At 65.0% G+C, this 13,775-nt stretch overlaps 1 protein-coding gene across 6 annotated transcripts in view; it reads right to left on the bottom strand.

Annotated features, from left to right (window-relative positions):
• KCNT1 (potassium sodium-activated channel subfamily T member 1) overlaps positions 1 to 13,775 on the bottom strand; it is a 60,940-nt gene that overhangs the window by 13,111 nt on the left and 34,054 nt on the right. For all 6 annotated transcript variants that reach the window (XM_066255697.1, XM_066255698.1, XM_066255702.1 and 3 more), the window contains 18 exons: positions 12,812 to 12,891; positions 12,170 to 12,269; positions 10,047 to 10,103; positions 9,257 to 9,305; positions 9,100 to 9,159; positions 8,869 to 8,943; positions 8,714 to 8,797; positions 8,198 to 8,292; positions 6,961 to 7,141; positions 5,617 to 5,781; positions 5,090 to 5,226; positions 4,331 to 4,394; positions 4,148 to 4,256; positions 3,307 to 3,415; positions 2,038 to 2,187; positions 1,427 to 1,659; positions 851 to 1,076; positions 173 to 278 (listed from right to left, as the gene is read on the bottom strand). In XM_066255697.1, coding sequence (XP_066111794.1) covers positions 173 to 278; positions 851 to 1,076; positions 1,427 to 1,659; positions 2,038 to 2,187; positions 3,307 to 3,415; positions 4,148 to 4,256; positions 4,331 to 4,394; positions 5,090 to 5,226; positions 5,617 to 5,781; positions 6,961 to 7,141; positions 8,198 to 8,292; positions 8,714 to 8,797; positions 8,869 to 8,943; positions 9,100 to 9,159; positions 9,257 to 9,305; positions 10,047 to 10,103; positions 12,170 to 12,269; positions 12,812 to 12,891 — 2,080 coding nt within the window. The remainder of the gene's footprint in view (positions 1 to 172; positions 279 to 850; positions 1,077 to 1,426; positions 1,660 to 2,037; positions 2,188 to 3,306; positions 3,416 to 4,147; positions 4,257 to 4,330; positions 4,395 to 5,089; positions 5,227 to 5,616; positions 5,782 to 6,960; positions 7,142 to 8,197; positions 8,293 to 8,713; positions 8,798 to 8,868; positions 8,944 to 9,099; positions 9,160 to 9,256; positions 9,306 to 10,046; positions 10,104 to 12,169; positions 12,270 to 12,811; positions 12,892 to 13,775) is intronic.

The following is a 13,775-nucleotide window of genomic DNA, read 5'->3' as shown; positions in this document are numbered from 1 at the left end:
GAAAGCCAAGCCTCTGAAATGGACAGGCGTCCAGGGAGGACGGGCGAGCGGGCGGGCGGGCGAGAGAGCCACGCCCCGAGTCAGCGTGACGGGTCAAGGACTTCCTCGTCCTTGTGTCCCTGCAGTCATGCCAGAGTGCAGCCGCCCAGAGCACGGCTGGCATGTGACCCACCTTGTCCAGCCGCAGGCAGCAGAAGGGGGCCTTCACGGGCAGCAGGTGGCACAGGGTCGGGGAGCTGCCAATGTAGGGCGAGTTGGGGGGGTAGCCCTTGACGTACCTGGGGTGGGAGAGGGGACACGGAGCCTCAGCGTGGGGTGTGTGGGGGGTCGTCAGCCTCACTGCGTCCTCCAGCCTAGCAGGAGTGACCACACGGGGGCGCCAGACCCCACGGGTGACCTGCCTGATAGCCTGGTCACCCTTCCCTGAAGCCTCCGGCTTGAGTGGCCATGTGGGTGCCCAGCTGGAAGGAAGGGAAGCTGTCTATCCCACCAGAGGCCATGTGGCCAAGAGTTGCTGAGGACAGACAAGGTAACAGGAAGGACAGCAAGAAGACCCTGCCCCAAGCCCCAGGTCTGGACAGCACGTCTCCCAGGGCTCCCCTGTCTGTGACCTCTGCAGACCACACTGAGGACAGCCACCGCCGAGGGAGCCGGGAAGATTCCATTTGCCAAACGGGGTCTCCCTTGAGGCTGTTTGCGAGCCACGGTTCAGAGCATGGGCGCGAGCCGGGAACGCTGCCCACCGGAGCCAGTGCCAACGCCCGCCTCCTCCTGGGTGCCCGGCCCTCAGAGGACACTCCTCTCTCCAGTTCCGCCACAGCCCACCCTCCTTGCCCAGGGGGACACTCACTCCACCACTGACAGCCCCTCGTCCTCCGAGGGCGTCATCTCGTCCTCTGACTGGTCACTCAGCAGGTCGCAGGGCAGCAGGGCCGAGCTGTCGGCCAGCTCCAGCACGGGCGCGATGCTGGGCCGCCGGCTGCCCGAGCCGTTCTCCGTGGGCAGTGCCAGCTTGCTGCCCCCGCCGCCCTGTGCTGGCTGGCACTCTGTGTTCTGGAGGTCCATAGCCACTGTCCCTGGGACAGAGTGGAGACTTGGCTGGCAAGCCCTCCCCCAGCCTCTCCAGGGGCAGCGGTTTGGTGGACACAACCTGCTCCTAAGACCTGGGGTCACATCTGGCCGCCCCATCCTAGGGGGTCTGGCACCTGGGCCTCGGTTTCCCCCCCAGTACAATGGGGCTAATGACTCGAACGCAGTAGCCTCAGCCCAGCAGACACAGACGCGGGAATGCCCCACTGGTCACACATACACGCCGAGGCCCGAGGCCGGGAGGAGCTGGGCCAGGGGCGGAGGAGGAGCTGGGCCAGGGGCGGGGTCTCCTGGCCCTCCCACCGGCGCCCAGAGCCGTCAGCCCGGGAGCACTCACCCACGGAGGCGATGATGCTGTGCACGGGTAGGCGGGAGGAGCCCTGGCCCCGGCCTGGCCCTTTGAGGCCCCGCCGCGTCTCCTCCTGCTTGAAGGTGAAGGCCGAGTTCTCCTCCTTGGTGATGTTAATGTAGAAGCAGGTGTCGGAGGCGGCCAGCGTGTGCCGCGGCCCCGGGTTCAGCAGGATGCTCCTGTTCTCCTCGCGCTTCAGCCCGATGAGGCACACGCCGTACCTGGGGAGGGGCGTGGCTCAGCAGTCCCCAACCACGCCACACCTGGGCGTGGCTCATTGTGCCCCACCTACAACCTGCATGGGCGTGGCCCTGTGGGGCCCCACCCAGGAGCAGCCTCTGCTCTGCTCTGCTCCGCGGGACCAGCCTCCCCAGGATGCCTGGGTTTGGGGCCCCCTCGCTCGCTTGCGGTAAGGCCCTTGGCTCAGACCACCCCTCGGGTCTCGGTCTCCCCTTCCCACTTGACCGGAAGACCCAAGGTCGGAAAGGGGAGCCCGCGTTTCAAACGCACACCCGAGTCAAACGCAGACTCTGACGTCCCACCCCACGGCCTGGGTCAGGGGACAGCCGCGCCCCACACCCTGCGGGCAGGGCGCCTACTTCTTGTGCGCGTGGAAGGCGGCGTAGGTGAAGCTCTTGCCCTGGTACTCGCAGAAGAACTTGCTGTCGCCCATGCGCACGTGGTACACCTCGTTGCCGGAGCAGCGTCCGTACATGCGCTGCCACTGCTCGGGGGACTCCTGGCCTTCCCTGAGCAGGCGGGGACGTCACCACAGTGGGCTGCTGCCCCACCCAGTTCAGCTTGCCGCTGGGTGGAGGCCAACATGGCCACCTGGACCCTGACCCCTCTCTGTCTGGCCAAGCATTGGGGGGTGGACTGAGGGTTCACTTGGCCAGTTTTTAAAAAGCCGTTAACACAAAGGTCTGACTTTTAGGGGACACCAAAAGGTATCGGGGTCCAGGCTGGCCCCCACAGCCTGTATGTGGTTTCAAACCAGCGTCCCCCTCTGCTGCCTGGTCCCTCCCCAGGGGCTGCACATGTCCCACAAGGAGCCAACCATCCCTGTCAGGGTGGGGGGGGAACACCACCCTGCTCTCTCCTGGGGCCCCACCCAGGTGTCCCCACCCAGGTACTCTGAATCAAATACACCTTTTCCCTGAAACCAAGCCCCACCAGCTGGTGCTGGGTCCAGGCTGTGGCTCTCCTAGCCACTGCACCCCGTCACTCTCGGTCAGGGGTAGTCAACCTTTTTATACCTACCGCCCACTTCTGTATCTCTGTTAGTAGTAAGATTTTCTAACTGCCCACCGGTTCCACAGTAACGGTGATTTATAAAGTAGGGAAGTCACTTTACTTTATAAAATCTATTAAGCAGAGTTATAGCAAGTTAAAGCATATAATAATAATTATTTATCAAGTACTTTATGTCGGATTTTCGCTAAGTTTGGCAGAATAAATCTTTATGAAACAACTTACTATAGTTACATCTATCTTTTTATTTATACTTTGGTGGCTCCGCTACTGCCCACCATGAAAGCTGGAACGCCCCCTAGTGGGCGGTAGGGACCAGGCTGACCACCACTAGGGGGCGGTAGGGACCAGGCTGACCACCACTAGGGGGCGGTAGGGACCAGGCTGACCACCACTGCTCTAGGTGGACCATACCCACAACTCCCAGCAGCACCTGCTTGCTGAGTGGGCCTGACGTCCTAGCTGGTCCACACCCACCTCCCCAGGTGGGACCTCTGCCCACTGCACAAGCCCCACCCCTCCCCGTCACAGGTCTCCGTCACCCCTCCCCTCCCCGTCACAGGTCTCCCTGTCGCCCCTCCTCTCCCCGGCCTGGCACAGGGTGGGCAGGCACTCACTGGCCGCGGGAGGTGTGCACCAGCAGGGTGATGAGGGTGGACGTGGCCGGGCAGATGCAGTTCAAGGCCAGCATGGCGTACTTGCACTCCTCCTCACACACCACGTGGTCTGCGGGTAGGATGGTCAGCGGCCAACCCCAGGACGGACACCCCCCAGCCCGTCTGCTCTGCTCTGCACCCCCCAGCCCCTCTGCTCTGCGCACCCCCCAGCCCCTCTGCTCTGCGCACCCCCCAGCCCCTCTGCTCTGCACCCCCCAGCCCCTCTGCTCTGCGCACCCCCCAGCCCCTCTGCTCTGCGCACCCCCCAGCCCCTCTGCTCTGCACCCCCCAGCCCCTCTGCTCTGCACCCCCCAGCCCCTCTGCTCTGCGCACCCCCCAGCCCCTCTGCTCTGCGCACCCCCCAGCCCCTCTGCTCTGCGCACCCCTGCTCACCTGCCCCTCTGCTCTGCACACCCCCCAGCCCCTCTGCTCTGCGCACCCCCCAGCCCCTCTGCTCTGCGCACCCCCAGCCCCTCTGCTCTGCGCACCCCCCAGCCCCTCTGCTCTGCACACCCCTGCTCACCTGCCCCCCGGCCCCACGGCTCAGGCACCCTCGTGGGTGCTCAGCGGATGCACCTGCCCTCCCCTGCCCTCACTGACCCCTGGCTCCCAGGTGCAGGGCCAGCGTCTTCAACAGCTGGACCTGCACGGGTCCCCTCCACCCACCCTTGGTGAGGATGGCGTGCCCGCTGTCCCCTGGCTGTGGCTCTGAGCACCCCCCAGCCCTGTGATGCTCCAGCCCCCCAACCCCGGGAGGAGCACCCCACACCTGTGTGCACACGTGGCCCCCAAACGTGCGTACCTGCAAACTTGACGTGAAACTTGTTCTCAGGCTTGAGGATCTGCACGTAGAGGGGGCAGTTGGGGGCAAAGTCCTTCACGGCCCAGGCGCGCAGAATGGTCTGGTGGTCCTGGGGGCGGGGAGGGCATGGTCAGTGCCGGGGTGGCAGCAGGTGGGCTCCAGGGCGGGGGCTTCAGCACGTACCGCCGCCGTGCGATCCACCTCGTTGCGGCTGCTGAGGATGAAGCAGGCCTCCCCGTTGTCCATCCTGCAAAGCACAGATCTGAGCATGGCCTGGACCCACTGTCCGTCTCCTGGACCCGGCCGCACTCTGGTCTCAACCTTCAGGGGCAGAGGCTGGAAGGGGTGGGCCCCACTGAGACCCCCCACCTCTCTGTGCTCACACTACAGGTGTCTACCCTCCACGTCCCCACTAACCTGGGCAGAGACGGGGCATCGGAAGGAAGGGGAACACTTGGCAGAGACTGCCAGCCTGTCCCCTCCTGGGATGGACTGCCCAAGGTCTGGGGACCTGTGACCAGTTCCACTGCCATCCCGCCCCTGAGGACCCCTGGCTGCAGAAGGGGTGTTGCAGACACTGCTCACTCACACCCAGGATGGGGGAGGACGGAGGCCCAGCTTCCCCACATCACCCTGAACCCTGCAGTCCCCAGCCTGTCCTTGCCCTGGAGGTCACTGTCTCTCTACTCCTTGGACCCAGAGCCGAGCGGTGGGTCACTCGAGAGGCTGGGTCCCTGGCTAACATCACCTCCACTTAAGAACTCAACCTTCTTACCTCATGTCACCCCGGCAGCTTGTCTTTGAAAGAAAGCCGCCCACAGCCGCATCCCCTCTGGGCTTGAGCCTCTCCCAGGACCCCACCCAGATGCCCGGGGGGGGGGGGGGAGGGGGGAGGGGGCATTCTGGAAGGCTGGCTGGCCGGTGGGTGGCTGCGGGGCTCACTTGGCTCTCATGAGGTCCTGGTCCTTGAGTGCGGAGCCCTGGAGGTAGATGACCCGCTGGGACCACAGGGGGATCTGCAGGACCCTGCGAACCTGGATGTCCATCTCCGTAGGGCACAGGATGACCACGTAATAGTCCTGCAGGCGGGAGGTGGGGCGAGGGGGGGTCAGCCTGGGCTCTCCCACCCGCCCCACGGTGTGGGCTCTCCCACCCGCCCCACGGTGTGGGCTCTCACACCCGCCCCACGGTGTGGGCTCTCCCACCCGCCCCACGGTGTGGGCTCTCACACCCTCCTCATGGTGGGCTCTCCCACCCGCCCCACGGTGTGGGCTCTCACACCCTCCTCATGGTGGGCTCTCCCACCCGCCCCACGGTGTGGGCTCTCACACCCTCCTCATGGTGGGCTCTCACACCCGCCCCACGGTGTGGGCTCTCACACCCTCCTCATGGTGGGCTCTCACACCCGCCCCACGGTGGGCTCTCACACCCGCCCCCACAGTGTGGGGGCCAGCTGGGCCGCGCCCCACCTGGAGCCGGGGGTGGGCGTAGAACTCGTTGAGGAAGTCCATGAGCAGGTCGATCTTGAGGGAGGTGACGCACAGGATCACGTGCTTCTCCGTCTGGGCCCGGTGGCGGCTGTAGTTGCCCCCCGACTTCTGCCGCTCCATCCACAGGAAGACCAGCTCCTCAAACTGCGGGGAGGGAAGGGGGTGGCGACGTCAGAGAGGGGCCCTTTCCCTGGAGGCAGCGGCAGATAGGGGAGCTCCAGACGGCACAGAGTGGGCAGGCAGCTGGCACCCGTGGGGGGGGTACCAGGGCAGGAGGGGCCAGCTGGGGCTAAGGGCTCTGAGCTGCAAGGTGGGGCAGGGGGCTGGGCAAGCTGCCGGTCAGCAGAGGACCCCCTGGGTGGACAGGCCTTGTTCCGGCTGCAGTTAGGTGCCCCTCCCACATTTTTCCACGTCCTGAGTGTTAACCAACTGGCCTCCTCTCCGGGTTTTCGTACCAAAGCACAAGTAGGGGCTAGGTTCTTGCCCCCCTTCCCACGGCTCAGCCAGCAGACTGGCCTTGGTGATAGGTGACAGGTGACAGGTGACAGGGAAAGCTAGGGGTGGCCGGCAGCTATTCCCCACGTGGTCCTGGTAGCTGCTGCTGCCCGGGCTGAGGGACCCTGACTCAGGACACCCTGTTAGCCCCTCCTGGCCCCCACTCTGTGCTCTGCGTGGGTCCTGGAGGGGAGCCGGCACATGGCGCCCCTCCCTCACTGCAGGGTTTCAGTTACCAGGGCCCCTGTAGCCTCCAGCAGGGTCCACTGAGGACGGGTCAGCCTTTCCTCTCCTGGCCCCTCCCACGGGGATGGAGGAGGGCCCACCAGGTTGGCCCTCCCTCTCCTGGCCCCTCCCACGGGGATGGGGGCGGGCCCACCGGGTCAGCTCTCCCTCTCCTGGCCCCTCCCATGGGGATGGAGGCGGGCCCACCGGGTCGACCCTCCCTCTCCTGGCCCCTCCCATGGGGATGGAGGCAGGCCCACCGGGTCAGCCTTCCCTCTCCTGGCGCCTCCCATGGGGATGGAGGCAGACCCCTCCCACTGGGATGGAGGCGGGCCCACCGGGTCAGCCCTCCCTCTCCTGGCCCCTCCCACAGGGATGGGGGCGGGCCCACCGGGTCAGCCCTCCCTCTCCTGGCCCCTCCCACAGGGATGGGGGCAGGCCCACTGGGTCAGCCCTCCCTCTCCTGGCCCCTCCCACAGGGATGGAGGCAGGCCCACCAGGTCAGCCCTCCCTCTCCTGGCCCCTCCCACAGGGATGGGGGCGGGCCCACCGGGTCAGCCCTCCCTCTCCTGGACCCTCTCACAAGGATGGAGGCGGGCCCACCTGCAGTGGGAGCACCACCAGGGCCACGCAGATCATGATGACCACCAGCAGCTGGGACGGCCAGATCTTGGGCGTCACGTCACCATAGCCCACCGTGGAGAAGGTGACGATGCAGAAGTAGAACGAGGTCAGGAGGGACAGGTTCTCGCCTGCGCGCTCCAGGTGCTGGATGCCGCAGGTCCTGCAAGTCCCGGTGGTCAGGGGCTGCGGCAGGAACTCGGCTACCTCTGAGCTCCTCGGGCGAACCTCTGTCTGCCCACAGGGTCTCGCGTCACCCAGACACTCAGTGCTATGTTACTGGGTCACCAAGGACATAGGGCCGAGCCCCAGGCCCAACACGCCGACACCTGGACCAGCTCAGCCAGTGCTTCCGGCTGGAGCGGCACGGAAAGGTCTCCCCCAACCGCACCCCCTGCATGATGGTTCCTTTGAGGCCCTTGCATAATTCCTTGGGAGCGTGGACACAGAACTGTGCAGGTTGGGTGTGGGTCTGGGGTCAGTGGAGGCAGCATGACCCCCGGCTGGGAGCCCCGCCGGCCACCCCACCTCTCAAAGCCTGGGTATCACCCAGGAGGTCAAAGAGCGTGTGAGGTGGTCAGCCCCCGTACAGCACAGAGCTGGACAGTACTTCCCGTGCCCCACCTCGAGTCCCCGTCCACAGCCTGGGAGGGGTCGGCGGCAGGGCCTGGGGGGGGTGTCACGGCACACACCATGGGGTAACATGCAGCGATGCTCAGGGACCCCCCTCCCCACTGGGGTGTGCAGGGACTGGCTGCTGGGAGGCAGTGGGTTGAACCCACCCTGTGGACACCTGGTCCGGCTCCCCTGAGGTCTGTGTGTGCAGGAGAGTGGGGAGTCAGGGAGTACACAGTCTTCCTAGACCTTGGTGCCCATTCCTCGACCTTTGGGGGGATAGGAAGCAGTGACCAGCCGCACCAGCAGCGGGCAGGGCTGGTGCCTTCGCAGAAGCAGAGGCAGATGTGGGGTGCCAGGCACCTCACCTTGCACTCTGGCTGCGCCAAGACCTTGCTCCCAGTTGAACCTCAAGCCAGAGGGTCCCCACCCAGCCAGGGGCCAGTCCCCAGCCAGGAAGCCAGACCACAGTCTCCCTGGGCCCCAGAGGAGCCTGGGGACGTGGGCTCTGAACTGCCACCCACCGTCAGCCACCCTGACGTGAACTCCTGGTCACGGCGCCCGGCCCTGCCCGAGGAGGGCCTCCCGGGGCAGCGGCACTCACCCCGTGAAGACCAGGCACAGCAGGGTGCAGAAGAGGATCAACACCTGGTTGAACATGGCCGACTGCGTCCGCAGGATGGCGCGGTGGAAGTCGTTCTGTGGGACCAGGCGCATCAGTGGCGGAGGCTGCGGCGCCTCGGAGCCCAGGGCCCCTCCCACAACGGGGGCGGGGCGTGAGGGCCAAGGGCGTGATTGGCAGGCCCTGGCACAGCCCGAGGCTGCGACCTGAGCGCTCTACCCACTCCACAGTTAGCGTGGGGTGGGGGCGGGCACAGGCCCCGCTGCCATTTCTGCCACGTGGACCAGCTTAGACACTCAGCAGCGAGTTTGCCGTGGCCCAGGCCCCGTGGTCCCAGCCGTGTGGTTCCGTTCACCCTCATCCTGCCCCAGCCACTCCTCCTCAGGATCAGGAGAAGGGTGGTCTCCTCACAGTGACAGGTGTGTGTGTCCCCCCCCCCGTGGGGGGGTCAGGGGGAGGCAGGCAGAGGTGAGGCGGGGAGGGATGGGATGGGCTCACGATCATATTCTCCAGCGCGTGCTTGGCCAGCCAGCAGTTCAGGAACACGGGGATGAACAGGTTCCGCAGCGGCGCCCAGAATATCTGCGGGGGAGACGGGTCAGGGGGCTGGGGGTCCGGGCGGCCCGCTCCTTGGCCGCGGTCGGCGCACCCACCGTGATGATGAACGGCAGCGTGTTGATCATCTCCAGGACGAAGGACACACGGAAGATCTGCTCCCAGATGTTGCCCTGGGAGCCAAGCGGGCGGGGGTGGGGGAGAGAGCAGCCCAGGGTCAGGCCGGGGGGGGGGGGGGGGGGGGGGGGGACCCGGGGGCTGGCAGGGGGTGGTCAGCGGGGAGGGGGGCGGGGCTGTGGGGCAGGGGCCAGGCCGGCTGGGGCACTCACTTTGTAGCTGAGGTAAATGAGCAGCATGGTCTCCAGGAAACTTATTATGGCCACGATGACCTGAGGGGAGGGGGAGGGGGAGGGCAGAGGCCTTAGAGGGGTCAGGAGGAGACCTGGGGGAGGGCGGGTCCCAGGTGAGTCCCACCCACCCACTCACCTGAATTGCCCACAGAGCCATCTTCCTCTCCACCCACAGGATGGGTGCCCTGAGGAGAGAGGGAGGTGAGCCTCCCCCGTGGAGGGAAGGAGAGGCCCCCAGGGAGGTGAGGTGCTGCCCCCAGGGCCCCTGAGCTGAGCTGCTGCCCGGACAGAGGTGGGGCAGGGCCTTGGGCTCCAAGGACCCAGGTGGCCCCCACAGCCTCTTTCTCTCCCAAGCCCTGGGGACGGGGCTCCTATGCATGTCCCTGGGGGGAGGTGCTGACCTCGACTTCCCTGCAGAACTACTGTGAAGTCAAGTGACATGGGGAGGGGTGTCCTCGCGACACTGGTGGTCGTCAGAATGGAAGGACCAGGGCTGCTCTGCCAGGCTTGGGGGGGGTGCCAAGGGGGTGTTGGAGAATGACAGCAAGAAGCACCCCACTGGGACGTGACCAAACCCCAGGGACGCATCTTATCCTCTGGATTGGGCGGCCCTGACCGCTCAGGGGTCACTTCCCACTACTGGACTGGGGCACCGGCTTCCCTTGGCTAAAAATGTCGTGAACTGGAGAAGAGACCACTAACTCGTGGGAGGGAGGGGTCGCCCAGCACCTCCCCCCCTAAGGGTCTGTGAGCATCTTAGAGGTCGTCCTCTCTGGCTTGTGGTGACTCTCTAGCTCTTAACTGCTCCTGGAGTCCTCACAGTGCCCTGCCGGAACAACCCCCACCCGTCCTGCCCACTGCCCACATCCTCAGGGAGCCCAGGGCTCGTGGGCGGAGGCCTCCCCGAGAGCCGGCTGTGAACGCACCAGTTGATCTCGGAGGACGACTCGTTGAAGGTGAACTTCTGCTTCGGGCAGCCCCAGCTGTGGAGAGACAGAGCTGGCCCAGCCCTGGAGGGACCCTTCCCAGGGCTGCCGGGGGCTCAGGGGGCACTGGGGGCACTCTCCCCCGCCACCTTGGGCCAACCTCCTGCACTTCAGAAGGGCGTCTGAGGCACCTTGGGTGGGTCTCTAACGGAGGCAGGCAGGCAACACTGGGGGGACACACCCCCTCTGGGATGGGAGGGTGCGCCCACAGAGAACCGGGGTTCTACCTGGGGAAGGGCTGCGCAGGGCCACAGAGGGACCCTGCAGCACACGGGGCCTCCCGGAGGCAGAGATGCCATGGACAAGGCTGGGCCATGCCCATGAAGTGGGGAGAGAAGCAGCTCCCACCACGGTGCCAACTCTAAGAAGCACATCCTGAAGACAGGCCTCACCTGGACGTCCGCTGGGTTGAGATGTAGCAGGCACAGCAGACATGCTAGTTCTGCCCCAGACCACCCTAACTAATGCCAGGTGCTGACCCAGGGGCCTCACTATCACAGAGCCCACGGTGGCTCTCAAATGATCTGCTTCCCCTTAAACCTTACTGTGGCCATTGTGAATGGCCATTCATCCATTATCCATCCATCCACCATCCACCCATCCACCATCCACCCACCTACCATCTATCCATCCATCCATCCATCCATCCACGAACCACTCACCATCCACCCACCTACTCATCCACCATCCATCATCCATCCATCTATCCATCCACCATCCACCCACCCTCCCATCTACCATCTATCCATCCACAATCCACTCACCATCCACCCACCTACCCATCCACCCTCCCATCTACCATCTATCCATCCACAATCCACCATCCACCCACCTACCCATCCATCCACCCTCCCATCTACCATCTATTCATCCACAATCCACTCACCATCCACCCACCTACCCATCCACCATCCATCATCCACCCATCCATCCACCCTCCCGTCTACCATCCGTCCATCCACGATCCACTCACCATCCACCCACCTACTCATCCACCATCCATCATCCATCCATCCACCCACCCATCCACCACACATCCAGCTGTCCCCTCACCAGTGCGCTCACCTCCCACCCACCCCGTGCCAGGTGCTGTGCAATGACTACAGTGGCCTGGTCCTCATGAGGATGTGGTACCAGATGCCCAGGAGCCTCCGGGAGTGGGATGAACCCAGGTGCAAGAGTCAGTTTGAACCCCAGTGTTCTTTCTAAAAGCCGCGGTGAGACATGCCCTTCCCACTGGGATGAAGATGGGGGGCTTGTTCTCAGGAGAGGGTGAAAGGCCTCCTTCCCGGCTCTGCCCCGGGAGCCCAGCGGCCTGGCTTCACCCTCCAGGGAAGAGGTGGGAAGAATCCTCTCTGAAGAGCCAGCCAGTGAAGTGGCCAGTTCACCGAGAAGACCATGATGACCAGGCCACACGCCCTGGCTGCAAGGCCTTCGGCATTGGGGCGCCCGCCCCAGTGCAGGGGCACCCACGGTGCCGGACACTTGAGGAGGTGCCCTCAACGTGAGCTCGGGTCGAGCAGGGACCCAGCGGATGAGGAAAAGGTAAGAGAAGAAGGGTGATCTGTCCTGAGAGGCAGGGAGTCAGGGCCACCTCCACAGCAAGAACTGTCACCTGGACAGGAAGAGGTCCGGGAACTGGGGACAGGGCCGGGTAAATGAGAAACTCAACCGAGGAGCTGAAGATCAAGGAACTCCCCCAGAAAGAGCAAAAGACAGAACGTCGGAGACAGAACAAGAAATGCCAGGGTCCGCCCAGGATCCCATGCGCGAATTTCAGGGAATCCAAACTGCTTGGGGCTGGGGAGGTGACCTTCAAAGACTTCATCCAGGACAGCCTGGCCCTGCCTGGACCCCGCTCAGTGTTCCCCGAGGCCACAAAGGCAATGAGAAGGGGGCACAGCGGACCCACCGGCATCCCGGGAAGAAACGGGGCTCACACTGGGACCCAGTGTCAGTGGCACCTTATCCCGGCCTTGGCCACCACGGCCCACCGGGGGATGACGCAGCCAGAGGGGGAAGGGGGCCCCAGGCCCTGCAGCCCCAGCTCCCGGGGCACGCACCATCCGATCCCCTGGGCTGGGTCATCGAGCAGGACACGGACAATGTAGAGCAGGCAGGTGAGCAGCTTCAGGGAGAAGTTGAACAACCGGATCCTCAGGCCTGCAAGGGGGGCGGGGTAGGGTGGGGGGGCGTCAGGGCTCCTCCCCCTGCACCCTGGACTCCCTGACCACCCCCAGAGGAGCAGAGGTTCCCATGCTGCTCCCTCCTCGGGCAGGACGGGTAGGGGTCTGGAGAGCCCACCCCTGCTGGGACTGGGGCATGACCTCTGTGCCCCATATGGCACCCCAGGAGGGCTCCAATGGGACAAGCTTCTGCTGGGAAGGCAGTGGACAGAGGCTGCCAGGAGGGGCCAGAGACGCACTGAGGAGCCAGAAAGCCCCCCAGGGGGAGGAAGGAAGGGAGGGAGGGAGGGGCCACAGGGGAGGAGGCTGAGCCGGTAGTGCCCACAATGGCCATGGCCCAACCCGGTTTCCAGCAGGGTCCCCACAGGTCCCAGTCCCATCTCCTGCTGCTGGGTGGAAGGTGGCGTGAAGCTGCGGGGAGGGGGCACTGCCCACGCCCCCTGCGCCCACCACCCACCTGCAGCCCTGTGCACAGCTGGGCCCGTCCCAGGGAAGCCCCCTCCCCCAGCCCTCACTCACTGGATCTTTGGTTCTTGATGAAGAACAGCTTGAGCCGCTCCTTGAAGGTGTTCTCATTGACGTAGAACTCCACCTGGACCCTGGGGAGCCGGAGAGGGGCGTGGGCGCTCTGGGCCAGCAGGCTCGGCCAGCTGGTGGCCAGCAGGCTTGGCTGGGGGCCGGCCCACAGCCCCAGGTGGGACTGGCTTCTCCCACACCGTTGGAGCCCAGAAGACAGACAGATGGACAGCAGCCGTGTCAACACTTCCCCCTTGGATGGGGGTCCCCCAGTGCCCAGCACAGCCATGAGCCTCCAGCAGACCTGACTGCTGGACCTTCCAAAGCCACTGGCACACCTGGGGGTCCTCCAGGCTCCCCAAAGGCCAATGTTGCTGGGCCCCCAGCCTCGACTGTCACAGCCAACCACTAGGATTAAACACGCCCTGTGTGGCCCTTGGCATGGGGCTCAAAACACATTTTATCACCTATACAGAATGTTCTAGATGCTGTGGTCAACTGCTTTATCTGGTGGCCCCTGCTGGCTATGCTTGGAGGCTTGCAGCGCCTGCAGGAATGTTGGGGAGATGGGTCCCCCTCCCTCAGATGCACCTGCACTCCCGGCCAATCCCCAGACACCTTGAGCCCCTCCTAGGCTCCCAGCGATCTGGGAGCAGACCCTGCACCCCCCCACAGGAGTATGTCAAATGTGTGGGGGCAGTGCTCGGTGTGGAGGTACCCCCCCACAGGAGTGTGTCAAATGTGTGGGGGCAGTGCTCGGTGTGGAGGTGCCCCCCCACAGGAGTGTGTCAAATGTGTGCGGGCAGTGCTCGGTGTGGAGGTGCCCCCCCCACAGGAGTGTGTCAAATGTGTGGGGGCAGTGCTCAGTGTGGAGGTGCCCCCCCACAGGAGTGTGTCAAATGTGTGCGGGCAGTGCTCGGTGTGGAGGTGCCCCCCCCACAGGAGTGTGTCAAATGTGTGGGGGCAG

The sequence above is a fragment of the Saccopteryx bilineata genome, chromosome 2, assembly GCF_036850765.1.
Source record: "Saccopteryx bilineata isolate mSacBil1 chromosome 2, mSacBil1_pri_phased_curated, whole genome shotgun sequence".
NCBI classification, from domain to species: Eukaryota; Metazoa; Chordata; class Mammalia; order Chiroptera; family Emballonuridae; genus Saccopteryx; species Saccopteryx bilineata.
Note: the sequence above shows the minus strand (reverse complement) of the source record. Positions and strands in the feature narration are given on the sequence as shown.